General features: G+C 31.0%; 1 protein-coding gene across 3 annotated transcripts in view; it reads left to right on the top strand.

The window, feature by feature from the left end:
- LOC106636699 (homeobox protein unc-42) overlaps positions 1-22,910 on the top strand; it is a 639,872-nt gene that overhangs the window by 306,520 nt on the left and 310,442 nt on the right. For all 3 annotated transcript variants that reach the window (XM_089589253.1, XM_089589252.1, XM_089589251.1), the window contains one exon: positions 2,009-2,191. In XM_089589253.1, coding sequence (XP_089445379.1) covers positions 2,009-2,191 — 183 coding nt within the window. The remainder of the gene's footprint in view (positions 1-2,008; positions 2,192-22,910) is intronic.

Genomic DNA, 22,910 nt, shown 5'->3' with positions numbered 1-22,910 from the left:
GAATACTTCAAAATAAAATTGAACTAAGTAATCTAATTATTGTTTTTTGTGTTACTGTCTACAGTTAAATTACGATTAAGAATAACATTTACCTTTATTGGCACTGGTTTTTTTGCAATAATTTTCATGCAGTTGAGTTTTTAAATCCATACGATGAAAGCATCCCTCATTAAAAAAATTGGAGTGTCATTTAGAGAATTCTCATTTATTTTTTCGATTAAGTGAGGCAGTAAGAATTTAATTTTTAAGCAATTAAAACATAACTATTAAACTAAGAACGTTCAATTCTGGTGCTTATTTAGAAGACGTTTCAGTGGTAGCCTGCACCACGGGCAACAAGCTGCTAGATGTGGTGCACGCAATGATGATAATGGTGCTGATTACGAAATACAAAAGGAAAGACTAAAAATTTAAATTATAGATAATGCTTGCATGTACAGATAAAGGACCTAACTGCATAAACGAAAAAGCATCATTACCAATGAAAAGTAGTGCCACGTTGTTATTTCCAGCAACTATCCAGGCATACTTAGCTGTTGTTAGGTGTAAATATATCCACTGTAAGGTTAAAAGAGACTAACAGTTTGAGTTGCAGAAGCTTTGTCTGTCTTGTAGAAAATTTTTCAAGTATACTTGTCATACAAGTGGAACTCGAGAAATCTTCATAAGTCTAATACGCATAGATGGCTTCTAGTTTTATTTAATGAGAACTTAAAAAATTTGTTTACAATATCATATTCGTTGAAAGAAGTATTTTCCTGCATACAAATAACGCTGGGTGCAATCGTATGAGTTGAGTACGAGAATATTGAAGACAGTTACTCAGCTGTAACTAGTTACTATTTAAAACTCTACGTGTAAAATGTATGTGTATGGCAGTTTGTATTTGACAGCGTAAGATTGTCATTTTTAAAACAGTCATATTTGTTTTATTATGACGCTTTTTAGAGGACTGTATGATTTGGGGGGGGGGGGTCAGACTTGTAAGGACCAACTCAATCTGAAGGTTTCTGGCACGTTTAATAAATGAAAAAAATACTTGGTTAAGTTTATTATATTTATTTAATGTAAAGCACTGACTTGATAACTACATTTCTTACAATTGTCTTAAAGTGTTACTGCAATTGTCAAATAAGAATTTAGCCTAAAAAACGATAATGTCAAATCTAATAGATTTCTTATAAGACCTCTCTCAACTCACTTTTACACTTAGTGTTTGGCGATAACTCATTTTGCTCGTTATAATCACAGTTGTTCTTATTTTCTTGGTGGTTGCACAAGAATAAATTATAGCAAAAAATACTGAACTTCTTAGGCTAGCAGCATAACTAATTTCATTTAGTTTCCAATTCTTATTTCGATGTTTACTTTCGCTTCTTCAACTAAAAATTACTAATAATTGTATGAGCACTTCCCTAACCTTAAACCTAGATGTTGTTTCAACTAGGTTAAAGCTAATAAGAATCCAGCACTTTGATCCTTAAAACCAAGTTTTTATGGACCTGGGGTTGACTTAATCGTTAATCATCAGAGTTGGTTGCTGCGCGAAACGATAAAAGAAAAAATGGCAATTTCTTATACGCCATAGTAAGACACTGAACTTGGGAGGCAAGGCCTCTTCCAGTTAGTCTAACTGTAACGTAAAGCTACAGAGTCTGTTAACAGTATTCACTCCAAGATGCATCCAAATGTAAAGCTACCGAGCCTGCGACCAGCATCTACTCCAAGATGACTGAAAATTGCTATGAACAACAATTTAATATTCTTATTACAGTTACTTCTTGTATTAACCAAGAGGAATGGCGCTAGTGCAACAAAATTACACTTTTAACGGATGAATGCCATCTTTTTACCATTTTATTTGTTTATTATTTTCTTTCAATTACTTTTTTTCCAATAGTAACCATTCTCCATTTTTAATTTATCTATAAAAATTTTTTTCTAATTATTTTTATCACATTTTATCTCTTGACTATCACCTATTACCTTATTTTGAACTAATTTTCAGGTATGGTTTCAAAACAGAAGAGCAAAATATAGAAAGCAGGAAAAACAACTGCAAAAAGCCCTTGCTCCAATCCCTACATGCCAAGGTGCTATAATGAGAAATATTTATCCTGGTACACCAAGAACGTATCAACCTTATCCTCATGCTCACAATAGCATTAATGGAATTAATCGCTACCCACAGGTAAAGTAAAACTTAATTTTCAATTTTTTTCTTCATCGATAAGTAACCCGTAGGCTAAATGTACATAAGATCGTCTAATAATTATTTGGTAGCAAGTCTACATTGTTCTTATGTATGTGAAGAACTATTTAATTCTAAAAATGCACTTGCACATGACTTTAAGTGACCGTTGATACACATTAAAAATTTTCTATTCTTAACAATATTTTTCTGTTCTATAATTGAACGTTTTTTAATTTCAAGGTTCTTTTTATCTTATCTTTCCCTCTACTACCAAAACGGTTTTTTACACGATTCCCTGTCTTTCTCAAATGTACTTGGATACAGAATATGATGAATAAAAATGAGTCATATAGTTTATACGCTATTCTCAATAAGTTCTACAAGTAATGAGGTTATCTTTTCCAAATTCTTTCCAGACTGCGTTTTATTTAAGAATCAATACCATTTTAGATAAAGCTGTAATTAGCTGTGTTCACAAGAGGCTTGATTAGTTAAGTCAGTTTAGGTTACGTAAATATTGACCATAAGTAAGTAGGAGATGGTGACATCATTTAGTCTCTCTCGCAACCATGATAAATGATCACATGACCGTGAGTAAGCTAACTAATCAAGTCTTTTGCCAAGCAGCCATTGTATTAAAAAATTTCTTAAGTAAGGCTTTTTAAACCTTTAAAAGACTGACCTGTTGTTAGACTACATATAGTGCTGCGTATACTGTAAGTTTAAGACTCTATGTATATGCAGCCTAAAGCATAAGTTAGATTACCAACTGTAGAGTAACTATAATTTTCTCTTTTTCCTCATTAAGAGTTCTAGTTCTGTGGCAGGTTTGTTAATCATCCAATAATCTACTGTCATCAATACGAAACGACCAGTTGAACTATAGTTCTTTCACTTTCCCAGCAGGCACGGAAACACAATATGAATTGTAATTGAATTCTTTTTTTTTAATTCTTAAAGAATTCATTAGAATGAATATAATATGTATTCAATATGTGATCATATGTCTTTAAAAGAATTCTTAATGAATTCTTTTTTAGTGTAATTTCACGTCGTTAAGTACACGTTAAGAATTCATAAATCCATCAACTTATGTCATGTGAGATTGGCCCAACAAGAGTTCTTAAAGAACTCATAAGTCTTCATGTAAAAAATCTTCTTTATCGACTGCCTGAAATTATCGCACATATATATATCAGCCTGATATCTTAATTCGTTCCCAGCGAAATTTAAACGATTTATTTATTTAATTACAAATAATAACCTGAACGTCAAAATAAATTAATGCCACTTTGTTACGAGGTTAATCCCGACACAACTTTCATTTATCTACAACTACGATATGGTTAGGATTATTACTTGTATTTCATTATAATTAATAAAAAGAGCTTAAATTTTGCGGGGAACGGGCTAATGTATGTATGTATGTACATTGGGTGCGTTTTTTTAAGTAGTCGGTCGGTCGGTAAACTTGTTTATGAGTCTATTTAGATGTTTATAATTGGAAACTCTTGGTGCCGATCACCAGGACATCGTCATCAGCACCCTCGTATACCTGGACTCGTTTATGAGTCTATTTAAATATTTATAACTAAAAGCTCTCAGTGCCGATCACCAGGACATCGTCATCGGCACCCTCGTATACCTAGACTCTCGTTAGAGTCTAATTGAATTTTTTTAATGAAAAACTCAAGGTGACGATTACCAGAATATCGTCATCAGCACCCTCGTGTACCTAGACTCGTTTCTGGCTGTATTTAAGAGTTTATAACCAATGAAAACATTGAATTTCAGATGGAATCCTAAAATCATCAAAAGAGTATACGAAACAGAGATGTAGTCATCAGGTGAAGACTTGGCTTCAACATACCTCTGACAGGCTTAAACAAAAAACTAAGAAGACTACTGCCGCAGAGCTGGCTCTGAACCTGTTATTTTAAGTTGAGAACATTACTTTGTTTTGATGTTTAATGCTTTCAAAAAGTATTTTCATTGTAGTTACTTGGAAGTTTTATTATCGTTTTACTATCATATATTTCAAATTTTTCTTACACATATTTCAAATCTGTTCTTTAAATTATCATACAGATTTTTAAAACCTCACATTTAACTGAGTATAATTATAAAAAACAAAACAATATTTATTATTATTTTTTACTCTATCAAGAAGTACTTCAAAAATGTTAATTAAAGTACATTAAAATAGTTTCAAAATTTAACATTTACATAATAAATTCATTACTTTTTGTCATTCACTGCTTGTTTCAATACAAAAGATCGAAGCTAGTCTATTTTAAATAGTCAGTCGATGTTAAGAGTATGTATTTATATCAGTATGTAAAATACGATGCAACTTTTTTGTAGTATTTATTGTCAGAGCCTAGACCACCATATTTTCTTGAGACGTACCTAAGCACCTTAAAAATTGATACTGGGTTAATTAATTTAAGAGATTGCGTTGTTACTAACATCTGTTTCATAATCATTTAGAAAAATTTTTTTTTGTATCCCATGTTGATCCCACGGTACTTAAAAATTAAACTTGAATAAAAAATTATTTCGTTAACAAGTTGGTTTTCTTCTGTACACACTTACTCACTCCGGCTTTGGATATACATTAATATCCGAAAAAAATCTGCAGACAAGCCCAGCAGGCATTATTTATTCTAAATGAATTCATTTTGAATTCAGAATATTTTAATAAATTCTACAGGTTGTCATGATATAAGCTAAATAAATTCTTAATGAATTCATAATCTCATCAGGTTATGTCATGTGTCTTGAGTTCGCAAAGAATTCTTAAAGAATTCTTTTAAAGAAATTTTTTATTACTTTTGTGGGAAGAGCTGCTAAAAGAGCATTAAAAAGAATTCATTTAAAGTTCACTATGAATATATTAATCATTCTTTAGTAAATGTAATAAATTCATTTACTGTCCCTAAGGAATTCATTTAAAAAATTTTGGTACATACTTTTTATCAATTTGCTATACAGTAACAACAGAAAAAAATAATTTTTGCATCATATTTATTTTCTAATGTTCTTTTAACATGTAACAAATGTTAGATTCACTATGTTGAGAATATATGTAAATTATATTATATGACTACGAATAATAGAGTACCTTTAAACAAATCATAAATTTATAAAATAGCACTAATCGTTCTACTTATCTAATATGTTGTAAACATAAATCACATAAATTAGTTACAGCATTGACGGATATTTAAACTACAAACTACTCATCAATAGACAAATAACCACTACTTTCTTATAATTTAGTACGGCAACCACAAATCATAAATAATTCTTTATGAATTCACCAAGGAACTTGTTTTTGTATTCGCAAAGTGTTTCTGAAGTGTTCTTAGAGTATTCCTAAAGTATTCATTTTGATCCCACGGTACTTAAAAATTAAACTTGAATAAAAAATTATTTCGTTAATAAGTCGGTTTTCTTCTGTACACACTTACTCACTCTGACTTTGGATATACATTAATATCCGAAAAAAGTGGTCTGCAGACAAGTGGAATCGAACCCAGGTAGCTAGAGCCCGCGTGTGACACAAACACGCTTCACCACTCGGCTATTGAGGATTCGGAAATTCCCAAACATTAAACGCCTACATTAACTATTTACAAAAGCTACGATTCTTTGTTATTTTAATTCCCTCTTATGATTAAAAAATTGTGTGAAAAATCTCTCTGCTCTTCTCGCTTATGGACAACGCTATCTTATAACTTTTTATTACACGCGCACTTATCTCTACAAATTATAGCAACGTCGTACGATCTGGATTATGTATTATTGTAAATACATGATCTTATAATTCAAATTATAAAATAAAGTCTTCGGACGTGTAACAAAAATTATTTTTAACACAAATAAATACTAAATTGAGATTGCAAAAAAAATTGTATAATCATAGCAAGCTTCCATATTGAGGACAAGCTTCGGAGCTTCACCATAAACATGATTAACTTTTGACCTAAAGGCTCCCAGTGCTTTCGTAGCACAGGTGGCTCGCACGCGTATCAACTGTTTCGTTTTTGCATTCTCGGGTTCGAATCTCAGTATGGAAGATGACTTTTTTTTTTGTTTCAGTGGTCTTACTGGTTATTTTGTATTTTTTACTCGACAAACTCTTTTATCATTAATATTTTTGGAGATATTTAAATTTAAATTAAATATTAAATACCTTAACAAATTTTATTTTCATTGTCCAATAAGCTCCAGATTGTATTTTTGTATCTTATACATACTTCTTCATTAAACTTTTATTCGATTCATATAAATATGTTTTTTGCTACTTCAAAAAAAAAAATAATAAATAGGATGTCGTATTTAAATTTTTCTTATAACTTAATAATAATTCTTCAGATTTATTTTGAATTTTAGCGATAGCTTATTTCGTGTCGTTTTAATTGTTAAAAAGTAAAGCAGTGTTAAAAAACAATAAAAAATTCATGCACAAACGAAAAAAGTCTTAAAATGATATCTAATTTAAGTTTCATTTATTTTTTGTAGAAACAGGCGAAAATCAATTAAGTAGTGCACCATAATAAACTTTTACGACCTTATTAAATATTTAATTCTTACTTGCGTGTCTACCTAATTAATAGTAGTAGAAGACTTCAAGTAAAAAAAGTTAATAAATAATTAATAAGGCCTTCAAATTTTAAAAAATCAGATCACATGGACGAAGAGTCGAGTCCAAGAATGCAAAAACGAAACGACGAACTTGCATGCGAGCCATCTGCGTTAAGGGGAAGCTGTGTAAGCTACAGTTAAAAGTCATTTATATCCAGAACAAAGCTCCAAAGCTTGTCCTTAACATCGCTGGGGCTCGTTGAAATTATTATATTTATTTTGCAATCTCAACTTAGTATGTGTTCGTATTGATAATAATTTCGATTACACGTGCAAAAACTTTAAATAATAATTTTCATTGTGACAAAAAAACTCTGTGAAATTACATCACCGTAACTGCAACCTTTCTCCAGTACACACCTTAAATTTTCTACCCTAACAAGAAATAAATACAATTATATGAAATTACGTACTTCACGATCACAGATGAATAGAAAGATTTATTAATTTTACTCATCATAAGCTGTAGGCCAAGCTCCGTAGGTGGTCGATGAACATTTGTGACTTCCAAACTATATGACACAATGTCTCGATAACTCAGACGGTTAAGGCTTGTACCTATGGAGAGATTATTTTGCAATGCTGAGTTCGATCGATATTGTCACTATCATTTTTTTTTTTTTTTTTTTTTTTTTTTAAGTAATGGATTATTCTGTTTCAATTTCTTAGTATAACTTTTACTTAAACCTATGTACGTTGTCAGCTCTTTGTGTCAAATACATCAAAATAAATAATTTTTCAATGCTGTGTTACGTGAGATTGAGAAGCAGGTAAGGAGGTGCGTCACAATAAGAACTTAACTCGTTGGTCAATTATTTATTAGCTTCTTGAAGGCAAAGACATGTGTGTGTCTCGCGTGGTGTTCCCTACTTATCGCCCGGCCTCTTGCCTGAAAGACGCTCGAGTAGCTTTACAGCAACTAGCTTGACTTTTAGGATTTTTGTATGTGGTGTAGTGATTTGAACAGTAAATAAGTAGAGAACACCGCGCGAGACACACATACAAACGCGATTTTATACGACATCCTATTTATTATTTTTTTCTCGAAATAGCAAAAAACTTATTTATATGAATCGAATAAAAGTTTAATGAAGAAGTATGTATAAGATACAAAAATACAATTAAGAGCTTATTGGACAACGAAAATAAAATTTGTTAAGGTATTTAATATTTAATTTAAATTTAAATATCTCCATAAATATTAGTGATAAAAGAGTTTGTCGAGTAAAAAATACAGAATAACCAGTAAGACCACTGAAACAAAAAAAAAAAGTCATCTTCCACACTGAGATTCGAACCCGAGAATGCAAAAACGAAACAGTTGATACGCGTGCAAGCCACCTGTGCTACGAAAGCACTGGGAGTCTTTAGGTCAAAAGTTAATCATGTTTATGGTGAAGCTCCGAAGCTTGTCCTCAATATGGAAGCTCGCTATGATTATACAATTTTTTTTGCAATCTCAATTTAGTATTTATTTGTGTTAAGAATAATTTTTGTTACACGTCCGAAGACTTTATTTTATAATTTGCATTATAAGATCATGTATTTACAATAATACATAATCCAGATCGTACGACGTTGCTATAATTTGTAGAGATAAGTGCGCGTGTGATAAAAAGTTATAAGATAGCGTTGTCCACAACCAAGAAGAGCAGAGAGATTTTTAACACAATTTTTTAATCATAAGAGGGAATTAAAATAACAAAGAATCATAGTTTTTGTAAATAGTTAATGTAGGCGTTTGATGTTAGGGAATTTCCGAATCCTTGATAGCCAAGTGGTGAAGCGTGTTTGTGTCACACGCGGGCTCTAGCTATCTGGGTTCAATTCCACTTGTCTGCAGATTTTTTTCGGATATTAATGTATATCCAAAGCCGGAGTGAGTAAAAATAATTTTTTATTTAAGTTTAATTTTTAAGTACCGTGGGATCAAAATGAATACTTTAGGAATACTTTAAGAACACTTCAGGAACACTTTGCGAATACAAAAACAAGTTCCTTGGTGAATTCATAAAGAATTTTTTATGATTTGTGGTTGCCGTACTACATTATAAGAAAGTAGTGGTTATTTGTTTATTGTTGAGTAGTTTGTTGTTCAAATATCCGTCAATGCTGTAACTAATTTATGTGATTTATGTTAACAACATATTAGATAAGTAAAACGATTAGTGCTATTTTATTAATTTATGATTTGTTTAAAGGTACACTATTATTCGTAGTCATATAATATAATTATATTTTAAACATAGAGATTCTAACATTTGTTACATGTTACAAAAATATTAGAAAATAAATATGATGCAAAAATTATTTTTTTCTGTTGTTACTGTATAGCAAATTGATAAAAAGTATGTACCAAAATTTTTTAAATGAATTCCTTAGGGACAGTAAATGAATTTATTACATTTACTAAAGAATGATTAATGTATTCATAGTGAACTTTAAATGAATTCTTTTTAATGGTCTTTTAGCAGCTCTCCCCACAAAAGTAATAAAAAGTTTCTTTAAAAGAATTCTTTAAGAATTCTTTGTGAACTCAAGACACATGACATAACCTGATGAGATTATGAATTCATTAAGAATTCATTTCGCTCATATCATGACAACCTGTAGAATTCATTAAAATATTCTGAATTCAAAATGAATTTATTTAGAATGAATAATGCCTGCTGGGTTTCTCATTTAGCCCCGTTTGCGTGAGCTAGAAATGAATCTTTAATTTAATACTACTATTAGCTACGTTTTACGGGGCTAATTTTATGCTTTATAGTCCATCAACAATAACTCATGATTGCAGGTCTGACATATGTACAGCGCTTGCTAATACTTTATTCATCCTCTACATATAAGCAGAAGACTGATATTAGTTTTGTCCGCTGTTACTATCTTATTTGAGTGGAGAAGTCTAAAATAACGTTCTTAAGCGCAGCAAATAAGAGCTATGATGGAGGTTTACCTAATTAAATATCTTATATACAGCTAGATAGTTAATTAAGGAGTGACAAACATACTGAAAACAAGTGGTCTTCTTTGCGATATGATTCTTTATAAGGTTGGTTTCTGGCAATGCAAATTACAGTTCCTGTTATTTTTTTATAACTCTAAAATAAGTTTGATTTTAAGGATGTGGTGAGAATTTCAGGTAAGTAACAACGAAGGTAAGTACGTTTATAAATTAATTCCAAAATTCAAAGTTCCTACCAGTACAATAGTATGAAATGACGCAAATATGTATACAAAATCGCATACATGTTCTTTTGCTAAATGTTCACACTTCGTCGTATCTATAGATACGATTTTGTCATACACATTTTTTTAATCTGAATCATTTATATGTCTTACAATTTTCTTTTAAAATATCAGGTCTATTATAATCAATTTGCATCTCATGCACATAAGAATTTTTTTCTGTAATATAATCTACAAATTTCTGTACAACAGTAGGCATCAAATCTGACAAATCACTCTACACACGTAAATTACAATCAATGCAGTTAACAATAAATTTGCTTGAATGTTCAAAGGTCCCTTTTTTTGAAAATAAATTACGACAGTATTGCTTTGCGACACTACCACTCACACCTTGCTTTCGTCCTTCTTCAAACTCAATAGCCTTGTCATTGTAACTCATAGTAAACTTCAGGGACCAGTTGGAGCCATAAATTTTGATGTCCTGCAAGTTGCTGTCATCCGTCGTAAAATAATTCTCAATGTACGTCAAAGCCAATTTGAATTCGTTTTAGTTTAAGCTTTTAAAAGAAATTACTTCAAAATCTGTGTTTTATAGACGAACAACAGATTTCCAATCGTTGTCAACTAATTTTTTATACTCCATACTAACTGTGGTTTTTTTACCAAATGATTTATTCAACCCATAAAATTTTCAAAAATCTGTGGAGGTGACTGTTGATACAACTTTATGCTTAAAAGATCGATTGATACCAACTCCCTAACCTTTTTTTCTAGAACTCTATTTTTCTATTTAGTTGTATTTACGGTATGATGATTAGTCAGAGACTAACGACTAACTGTTTTACACGAGTCATAGCTCAAAAGAGACCGGGTGAGAAACTTTTAAAGGTGACTAGTCACATTGTAGCATAAAAAAATTTTATCAACAACACACCCAGGACAACGTTTACTAAAACAAGTATGATCGTGTATCGCACACGGGTGAAAACGCTGAGTATGGAATTTTTTAAAGAACTATCAACATTCAGACGTAGAGTCGCAAAACACTGAAATCGTTGATTCTTATAGAATTAACAATACTGTAACATTAGTATCTGCCACTAGACATTCAGGAATGCGCAGACTGCAAATTATACTCATATTCATGGATATACTTATATCAAAGACATTTAACTGCAACTATTTTGTAAACAATTCTACACGTTAGTGCCGTCTAAGTATGACTTTGTGAAAGAAAAAAATTTTAATGTTTATGATGCATTTAAGTTCTTTATAACATGACTTTTATTGGAACTCAATAGATTTTGGCAGTATGTGGACTAAATTATAGGCACGATAGGTGTCCATAATGCGTGTCATCTTAGCATCTATATGGTATAATATTATTGTAGTTATAAATATTCATATATAGAAGATGAATGTTTTACTTTTATCCAATTTTCACTAAGTTTTATTTTGTTATAATTGTGGGTTCTTGATCCTAAAGAGGCTGTCAGTAAAGACAGCCAAATACTAATCGATGTAAATAAATCATTAATAGATAGTCATGCTCCAAGCTACCAAAATTGAGTCTGAATATGTTTTTTTGTCAACATTCCACCAGAAAACTACCCCACCCCCCCCGACACCGAGCTTCTCAAATTATTTTGGTACACCTCAATGAAATAAAACGTCTGTGAATTTAATTGTTCATTTTTAAATCAGCTGAAAAATTTTTGAAAACCCTAACCGTTGCTTATGTAAGATAAAAACATCAAACAAAACTGACTACATACGTTTGAAGATTTCGTTTGTAACTGTTTGACATTCGAACGCATTTTCTTACAGTTTGTGTTATTAAATTTATTTATTCACTAATAAAGCGACCATTAAGCACCCCGGGTTGTGTAGTGATTGGCGCTTGTGTTATTAAATTTATTTGTTTGATAACAAAGCGACCAGTAAGCGCCCTGGGTTGTGTGGTGATTGGCGCTTGTGTTATTAAATTTATTTATTTACTAATAAAGCGACCATTAAGCGCAAATTTTTTGATACCTAATTTCAAAGGTACACTTTCCCCTTATAGAAATTGAGTCCATGATAATGTCAGGACAGCCAAATGTTTGTTGTTGTGCCCCATTACTCAATTTTTTTACGCAATAAGAAGATGCCACTACCCTATGTGCAAAAAAATCATTGTTGATAGCAACAATATCAACTTATTTCAGCACTGTTACGTCTTTTGCCATTTTGAATTACTGAATGTGGGCTACGATGGCCATGGCGATTTATGGATGGTTGAGCGTCCCAATAGAAACTAAACCAATAGGCGATTATCGTGTCTGGGCAGTGAGTGTAAGTATATGTAGTTTGTGGCGCCATCTAGCCACTAAAGTCAACCATAATTCAACAGGACTCATCAATTTAAAAAATATTCTTGTACTTGACATACACTGTACAGTTTATAGTCAAAGTTATTGTGTCGGCAAATTGAACGTGCAATCTACCGTGTTTAATCAGGTTTCGATGAAAACATTCGTTGGCCGATTAATCTTGTATTAAATCAAAAACAAAGATACAGTAACCGTTGAGATAAGATTTTCAATCGACGTAATTTCCATCATTGAGAAAGTGAACACCAGTACCCGAAAATAAAGTGTGCCACAGTTAGCGAAACGTTTACTTCGAGAATATTCAACGCGCACTTGCAAATATACTTGATGAACATCTTATCAGCTTTGAGCAACAGCGTTTTTTGTCATTCAATGTCAAAATGATAAAGAGCTCTCAAAATAGCAGCGTATTTTTGACCAAACCAGGAACGTGACTTCCATGCCATTACAACGATACGATTGGAACTTGGTTCACCAGGTCACTTCCTTTCATCTTTTTGTTAGCCATATATATGTACAGATACTCGTCATCCGGAGAAGTACAAGTTCAAAATCGAGAACTGTTCGGTGTATTTGATACCATCACTACCGGATGATTCGCGCATTCAATCGTCAACAATGACTAGTTTTGGTCCATGGTCGACCGCCTAAACGCTGCTTTGTGGTTATCTCTCGTGGAACTTAATATTACTTTCAAGATCGTAGTAACAAGACTGCTAGTCACTATAACAAAAAATGACCCACTCGAAACGAGTATCACTTATACGGTCAATGCATCGTCAAAACCGTCTAACAAACACAGTCTTGCCACAAACTGTAGATCCACTCAGTGTACACTTCCACTGGTGTTGCCATCGCTTATCCATATCACCAAATAAACTCTGTCGAAAAGCTAATTAACACGGCAGGAGCCTCTAAGGACCGCTTGTAAGGCTGCAAGCGCTTTTGGAAAGTCAGTGCAAAGGCAGCTTGCGTGGCCAATAAGCTCCTTTCGTTGAGCTCAACCAATAATCAAGCTTTTTCTACCACCGTCATCACTGATGCCACCACCACCGCAACCGCCATCGCTCATAGATGGCTTGGGTAACCAGTTTTGAGCACCTATTGCGCGTAATCGGGATTACCTTATTAGAAAGTTTTCTCCTTGTCTATGGCAGTTTTGAGGTTGAAGTCACACGAGTAACTGATATTAGGAAGATTTTTCTTCAAGGTTAAAGACTCGTGGTAAAAAATGTGCTGATGTTACATTTTTTGAAACATGTATCAAGTTTTATCTAACATCCGTTGCAATGGTTTCAAGAATGCGCAGAAACAAGTACAAAGTGATCAAATACATTTTTGGCTACGTAAGGATGTAGGTTTTGCGACGGATGTTCAATGAAATACGATACGTATTGCAAGAAAGATGACATCAGCACATTCTTTACCACGAATCATTAAGCCAGAATAAAAGACATGAGTCTAAGGTAATAAATCACATTTTAAACCAGTACAGATGAATAATTTGTTGATCCAGAAAAGAATAGATTACTTCAATTAGATTAACTATATTTTATGACCTCGTATCCATTTTTTTGGATTCAGAAAAGTATTTTCAAAAATTAGTTTCAAAGTATTTTTTTTTCATACAATTTTTCTACAAGTGACTTTTGACCATTATTATTGTCATTTCTCGAGTAAGTCGGTGTAGCATTTAACTTGCTACGGTTCGTACCGATCTTGTCGTTTACTCGTTGATCCTTTAGATATGAAAAGAGAAATTAACAAACCAACAGCTACTTCCATGTATTATATCCTTTGTCCTGTGACATTACGTTTGAAGCCATACGGGTAACTCGTGGTCATGGTATCAAAATATCTTTCACCATAGATTGGTTGATATGTTTTTATTTCCGGCTAAAACACTACATCGTTAAAAATTGTATGACAAATGGAAAAATTCGACAATGTTGTTTCCGTAATATTAGTCACAGCAAGCTCATGAGTCATACAAAAATTTATCTTCTGACTAGTGCTGTAATTTTGTTTGATACCTTTAACTTTGAAAACATAATCTTCACTACCGTCAGGGTTTTTAAGCTTATATGCGTAAAACTTTGGCTCACCCGATATAAACGAATAAATGTATGTGCCATTTTCTTTGTTGGACTATTCGTCATCGAGACTGGCTAGCGTTGTGCCAATGGGTAAAACGTCGAGTCCTTCTTTGAAAACATAAAAATCAGAATCCATGTTATTAAAGAGAGCACGTTCTCTTAGAAGATGCAATTACTCAAAAAGCTTTAACCGTGCTTGTGCTGTTATGAAAGCCGTGACCACAATGTTACTTGAAGATTATGACGTCAAGTCATCAGTCTTATAATTTCAGTTAACGAACAATGTGTCATCGTTGATGAGTAAAACACCATTTACATGGATTCCTACACTCGTAAGTAATTTCAATAAACTTACTGGGACTGTCACCATCTCAGTCTTCGTGAAATTTTCCTGTTGACCAAGTTTGCCCCCCAAAGAATTGAGTGGTTATTTTGTAACGAATCTTTAGCCAGCATTAAGGTTTAATTTATTTTAGCCGAGATCTATTTTTTTCAGTTCTACGAATTTCATCAATATAAGACTCCCTTAGCTCATAAGATTTCCTCCCCAAAGATTATATCTATTGTTTAAAAATTTTTTAATACAATGCGCAAATAACCCTCTTTTTTCTGTTTCTTAATTGTACTGTTTATCTGATACTGATATATCTTATAAACATTTCTAACGATATAACCTACTTGAACAGTCACCTTAACTTCTTCGGCTACCCACGCACCTCGTAAAATTGGGTCTCTTTCCTGGTCATGGGCAAAGTGCTGTCCAAGCATATTTTCGCAACACGTACGACACAAACAAAAAGTGATATTATTGTCCATTTTTACCGATAATAGAGGATGATAAAAATTTCTAGGTGTTAGCACATCACATATTATTTAACTGTTTACTTGGGAGGTATCATTATTGTGACCTACTATTTTTTTACACCCCGCTTCGTTAGAGTATAACATTGGATGGCCAACGAGAGACATACCTCGTTTGCAAATATGTAGAAATAAAAAGTATACAACAACGTATTTAATTTTCTCTTCATCCCGACAATCATACATTTTTACAATGTTTTCTGTTTGACCACCGAAAAATGCATCACGTAGATTCAATGGTCTTCTACCCCAATAGTTTTTATTTCCTCGAATAAAATTTGAAAGTTTTTCGTTTTCTTGGTTCAAGTTGCATTCCCATTTTTCTATCTACGCGTAATTTGACATTCTTACTGTTTCATTATTTGTGCAAGTTTTCTTGTATACACGTATACACGTACGCGCGCACATATATATACAAGTAATATGTTATATTACTATATGCATAAATTAGTAATATATAAGTTATATATTATATTTCTATAAATGCATATATATATGAGTAAATGTATATAATGTATATATATATATATATATATGTGTGTGTGTGTGTGTGTGTGTGTGTGTCTGTGTGTATTTAAATGTTATGTAGGTTATATTGCACTGTATTATAAGAACAAGTTTTTTTGGCAAGTATCAAGTACTATCACTATAGTAAGGCTGTATTAATGTAATTGTTACTTTAAAAATTTATATTTTGGCTTTTTTTTTTTTTTTCGTTAAAGATGTCGATAATTGAAGAATTTTTGTTTTAAGTCGTTTACAGTATTGGTATCACTGTTATATTTTATTGCTTGTCTTATCATAAATATTATTATCACTATAGCTATTCTCAATATTATTCTTTTCATGTACAAGAATTTTCATACTTTTTTCTTGTATTATTTTTTCTATCATAAGCTATATTTTTCTTACAAAATGTTGCGCTTTAAAGATATTTCAGTGATGAGAATACAATTGTACGATTCTACAATTCCATAGCAGAGTTACAGCGTATCGTAATTTTGCTTGCTTTCTGCAAATTTATTTTAATATAGTAATATAAGTATTCGTAATATAACCAATACGCATTTTATGAGTGTTGTCAAAGATGTGGTGATCAAAATATTACTGCGTTTTACTAAATATTTTTTTTGTCTTGTATAGATGCCTTAGTCTGCTGTTGGTACAACTTGTTATAATTGATGAAATTTTTTTTTTATTATTCATAAAAATATATTATAAATTTTATAATAAAGGACTGTTAATTTATTCTTATTGCCTCTCAGATTTTGTTTCTGTTATTTGTTTTCCGTTAACTTTTAATGAGTTGTTAAGCTCTGTTTAATCTTAAGGCGTTTTTAGCTTGCACGAGTAAAATGTTGCCAGACAATTGATTTACTTTGTATTTGTTACCACTTCCTTTTTTTCTCGTAGTTCCTTCTTGTAATAATATCACTGGCCTCAGTTCCAAACTATAGTCCCGTGACGTCTCATTGACTGTATGATTAGTGTTCTGCCACCTGATACTTAAAGTTTATTTTTCAACAAATCAGTAGTGTGGCCAACATGTTTGAAAAGAACTTGGATGAGACACGTTACTTGAAAGAAAGAAAAGGTGTGTAAAGTAAAAAAACTGAGTCTTTGCAACTACCGTACCAGGGTAAACATGATCTGTAAATTATTTGTCATATTGAAAGATTTCTTTTATTAGGTAATTATATTTTGCACCGCTGTAACACATATTTCGTCTTGATTTATATTAATTATTATTAAATTTTTAATTTTCTATATTTGATTTTTTCCCTGTACAAAATGGTCATACTAGTTTTCTTATTACATGTAAAATTGAGTATGATGAATCACGTTTTGAATAGATGACGTTTGTACAAACTGAAACTCGCTTAAGGTGGCTTCAGCGCCTAGTGCCGTATCAAAATGGGGAGACTAAAAATTAATCATTATTTTCTTTAAAATATGGTATAAAATTATCGTAGAGACTGTTGTTAGCCATATTCTACATTTTATCTGTTACTTTAGTGAGTTAATATAAAAAAACAAAAAAGTTTTATGGTGCCCTAATTGATGAACTGCTACGGTACGCTCCTAAGTTCAAGAGTAGTTATACCTATATATATGTACTCTGCAGAATTCAGACAGCTGAGAGCTGACTTGCACTCGCAACTGTATACTTAGTCTCCAATTATTTAAAGATTTTGTTCGATAACAAGACACTTTTCTCATGTCATCGAAAGCTGCGTAATAATATATACAAGATAGTATGTTTTTTACATCTCACGGGTTATTTATATAAGTGCAGCAGTAGGTTGTATATCGCGTAAGCTTGCATTTCCTATCCAATCCGTCTTAAAACTACGATTTTGTAAGCATGATTTCTTACAATTTTCATCGTCAACCTTAATTTTTTTTTATACGAATAGAAAGATGGGAATTCAACGAATATAATTCAATTTTATTAACCTTGGTTGGGTTATTTATAATTTTAACATTGAGGCCACTGGAGCCACCTTAAGCCGAAGCTACAGGAGCAATGGCAAAAAAGATGGAAGTACGGTCTTACTCATATACACACACAACATACTTTGCTGCATAAAGTTATATCTCTAAGCACGATATGTATTTTGAATGGTACCTCTGGGTAGGTAAATTGAGTTTTACAAGAATGAACTAAAAAAAAAGCAAGAAAATAATTAAATAAGAATCTAAGAAAATTGGGTTAGGCTGACCGAATAAATAAAAGCAAAACACATTAAAACAAAAGACTAATTTTTATAGCTTATATCAAAACAAATGATTGAAATGACAAATTTACTTTTTAACTTTTCCTGAAGAGTCTGTAACAATGTTAGCTATTCTTTTGACCATCTTTTCCAGAATTTTCTAAAGCACGAATAAATAAATTTCTAGTAACGTAGGGATCAAACCTTTTGAAAACTAATTTGGGCTCAGGCATTAAATGAGCTGATACATAACTCAAAAATTGAGCAGACATAAGAACTTCAAGGTCAAAAGGATCATCAGATGTTGGAACTGAAGGGTGAGAATTTAAAGTAAAAAACTCAACAAATTTGAGAACTTGTTCTTCTATCAGTCTTCTAAAGTGGTATTTTGTCGATATGAGTGCCACCTCCCACAACCCTCTAAAGTGGGAAGCTGCAGAAACTTTAAAACTTTCATTAGTTCCTAACTTTAATATTTTATTATAAAACTGATGAGAAGACTGAAATCCTTCAAGAGTTTTCAGCATTTCTGACAAAGCTCTAATAAAATTCGTTCCGTGATCGCTACATAAGTGAAAACATTATTTTCTACGATAAATGAAGCTATTAAAAGGAACAACCGAAGTTTAACATGTACGGTCTTTAACAGGTACCAAGTAGACAGCTCTTGTTAACTTGCAGACAAACACTGCGATGGACCCAATTATCGTATTTTTTTCTCTAGATATAGATAACTCTATATTAACAAGTCCAGCATAGTCCACTCCAGTCTAAAACAAGGCAGGAGTTTCTAAGACTCGAGAAACTGGTAAAACACCAATCAAAGAGCTTAGAGAGTGAGTAGCATAATGAATTTCGAGTAAGCAAGAAGATAATTTATTCTTAACAGTTTATCTGCCTCCCAAAATCCAATACATTTGACAATTTTACGATGGAGTAGCCTATTCTATTTTAGTAATTCTACCTATTACTAAGAACTAGTTACATTTATTATGCGGCATTAATAATATGAGTGCAAGATGATATGTGTATGTACTTTGTACAGTAACAGACTTAGGGCAGACAGGAGATGGCCGTTGCTGCGCATGCGAGCTCTCGTAGAGTCCTCTTTGTTTTAAGAAAGAAGATTTTGTAATTTTGTTGGATTTTTTTAATTGGAGATATAAGGCCCAAGATTCCTGTTTATGGTAACATCAAAAACAACATAATAAAAAAAATTTTTTTGTAAGGCTATGGATAAAAATTTAATACGTTATGGTAAAGTAACAAAAACAAATTAAATTGTATCGGTAGGAAACATGTCAAACATTTTTGATCGAAATGGAAGTTGAATTGCGTTGGCTATTAAAAATAACTATAATAATTATGATATGACAAGTGAAATTATGGATAACGAGTCAAGTTTAATGACAAAGAAAAGGTTAACAGAAAAAAAATTGCATAGAACACTAGGTCACGTAAATATTAACTATTTTAAAACAATGCGTAAAAGACAAATGCTTGATGTTTTACTCAGAGAATAAAAAACTCACTATTGAAAATGTGAGATTTATTTTCAAAATAAAAGGCATAATTTACAATTTAACAGTGACATATTTGGGGCCAAAGATATTTTAGAAACTGTACACACCCATTTCAATATAGCTTATAGTTTTTTTTAAATTATATAAGAGACCTTATAGTACTACTAACTTGAATGGTGAGAAGTATTTTCTAAATTTTATCCATGGTTAGAGTAAAGTACCTGAAGTTTACTGTATTAAATCAAAAGATTAACGCTATAATTGTTTTATTGACTATGTAAAGTTGATTGTAAGTAAGATAGAAAAAAAATAAAAAGATTAAGATGTAAGAATGTCAAGAAATATATAAATAAGAATATAAGTAAATTTGGAAGTGAAATAGGTATATAAATCTATTAAACCGTGTCCATCTTATGTATATGAACTGAAAGAAACAGAAAATGAGTATAATAAAGATAACATGAATATGTCAAGATGTTTAATAATAGAAGCAAGAGTTTATAATAGGTTTCGGCCAAAAATAGTTAAAACAGCAGCTTATTTGAAAAATATAATTCTCACTTATACTGTTAAAAATAATAAGACACTTTTTTTAATAATGTTTGAGAAAAACCGCAGTATTAGAAATTAAAAAACTTCTGAAAATAGAGTTTTTGTGAAAATACTAGAGAAAAAACAGAGCTTGATAGATACAGAGATGAAAATTTTTGTACATGGTGATATTTCTTATGTAAATGATACAAATTATAAGATAACTATTTCTTATAATAATGCAATAAGTAGTAATGAGTCTGAAAAGTGGAAAGCAGCGATTGGTGAGAAAATGTATTGTTTAAACAAAAATAAGACTTGGACTTCTATAAATAAACCAAATGTAAAAAAGAAAGCTTTAAATTAGAAATGGGTACCCCCACTGGAGAAAATTAGTATGAAAAAACGTAGCAAACCGTAACTTTCTGTGACGTTATGTACAGTTTGGTTGGATTTCGGACTACAGTTACAGTTTGTTACGTTTTGTTACGTTTAACTATAGTCAACTACAACCCAACACATTGTGTTACAATTCGTAACATTTTATTATAATTCTAAAAAGACACTTGAATCTTATGAAAAAGCAACTGTAGTAAACTCTAACAAACTGTAAGGAAGTATTGTCATCTGTAATGTTTTATAACAGCTTACAGTTTTTTGCAGTTAATTATACTTTTTTATATTTTATTATCCTTAATAACTTTTAGACACATTTTCTTACGTTTTCGAATAAAATTTGCCTCAAATGAAAAAAAAACTGAGTAACTATCATGAAAAAGTATAAGTGTAACAGCATGTGGTAAATCATATTAAAACGTAAAGAAAATGTAAGAAAACGTAACACAACATAATAAAGTGTAAGAAACATCCGAAATCCATGAGACTATTACAGGTTCTTAAATTTTCTTACATTTTCTTGCGGGTTACGGCATATTATTACACATGTTCACTTTTTCTAACATTTTGTTACGTTTTTAAATTTCCACTAGGGGTTAAAATAAAAAGGCTTATGACATTTATAAGGGCTGATGAATCGTTGGAGTTCCTTAATAAAATAATTTAATTAATGATATTTGTTTATTAGTTAAAACAATGGAAAGCTTAAAAATGTTTTTTTTTATTGCTGTCAAAACAAATTCACTATTGAACAGATGGATGTAAAAACAGCGTTTTAAAATAGAATAAAATCTTAAATATATGTAAAATAGCAACAAGGCTATGAGGATAGCTCTAATAAGGTATGAGAACTAGATAAAGCGTTGTATGAATTAGGCAAAAGCCCAAAAGCTTAGTACAATTGTTTTGATACTTATTTGAAAAGATTAAATTTTGAAATAAGCAAAAATGATTCTTACTCATTCATCCGAAATACGAAAAATGGTTATGTATATTTTATTGTTTTCGTGAATGACTTATGAATTTGCTGTAAGAATAAAGACAAGTTGAATTTTGCTAAAAAATCGTTACTAAAAAGATTTAGTACAAAGAACTTAAAAAAAATAAGGACCTATTTAGGTATTAGCATCAACTATGACTATGAAAATGACAAAATGATTTTTGATTAGAAAATCTATATTGAAACACTAGCAAAGAAATATGATGTAATAAATTTTAAACTGTACGTAACTTCTATGAACAAAGTTAAGATCTGGAACCTACGCAATTAACATGTGATAAAATTTAATACAGAAATTTAATTAGAGCTCTAATATACATTAGTTTAAAAAATAGACCTTGTATGAGTTTTAGTGTTAATTGTTCACGTAGATTTAAAAATTGTTATGATAGTGTTTATTATGGATATGCTTTAGGAATTTTTAAATATTTCGTTCTCAACAAAAAGTTTTAAATTAAGGATTTAAATTAAGGAAATTTTAAAATTAAGAAGGAATTCACTAACAATGTTATAAATTACTATGTTAATGCCGATTGGGCAGAAAATATTAATAAAAAAAAATCAACGACAGGATATGTTATACGCATGTATGAAAATATAACTTATTGGAAATCTAAGAAGCAAAACAGTGACAAAATCCTTGTTATTACCTGATTTCGTAACGTTTTCTGAGTGTGTAAGTTAATTAAAAGTTGTAAATGATTTGTTACTTGATTTTAATATTAAATTATACGATTCAATTATTACATGTAAAAATAATTCTGGGGCGATAAGTATAGCAAGGTTTAAAAATTTTACTTAACACTCGAAGTAGATTCAAACTTATTATTATTTTATAAACAAAAGTTATGCGAAAAATCAAATGTACATTGTTAATAGTTAATTCAGAAAAAGTTTAGAAGATTTTTTTAACAAAGCTTTTGGCAGGAGCAAGTTCGAAAGATTTAGAAATATGTTGAACATAAAGTAGTTTAGGATACCAAAATTAAGATTGTGTTATAAATTCAATAAAGTGTGTTAGAATATAAGTAAATTTGTATCAGATATATCACTACGAACATCTATTATGCCGTATAAGCAGTATAAGTGCAAGATGATATGTATATGTACTTCGTACAATGATTAGAGCAGACAGAACATGTCTGTTGCCACACAGGCACGCTCTCAAAGTATCTCTCTTGGTTTGAAGAAAGAAGATTCTAAAGTCTTGATTGATTTTTATGTTTGTTATTCAACATATTAAGTAAAGCGTTATAAGGTGTAACATTATTTATCTACTACCTCCTAGTATATTTATTTAACACGTGTAGAAACTTAGGACAACCAAACCATAATTTTTCATTTAAAAACGAAAATGGTGATATTATACAAGAAGCTA

Source organism: Copidosoma floridanum, unplaced genomic scaffold (assembly GCF_036245765.1).
Source record: "Copidosoma floridanum isolate Cflo_tuat_1 unplaced genomic scaffold, Cflo_Japanese_pri ptg000008l, whole genome shotgun sequence".
In the NCBI taxonomy this organism is placed as follows: domain Eukaryota; kingdom Metazoa; phylum Arthropoda; class Insecta; order Hymenoptera; family Encyrtidae; genus Copidosoma; species Copidosoma floridanum.
Note: the sequence above shows the minus strand (reverse complement) of the source record. Positions and strands in the feature narration are given on the sequence as shown.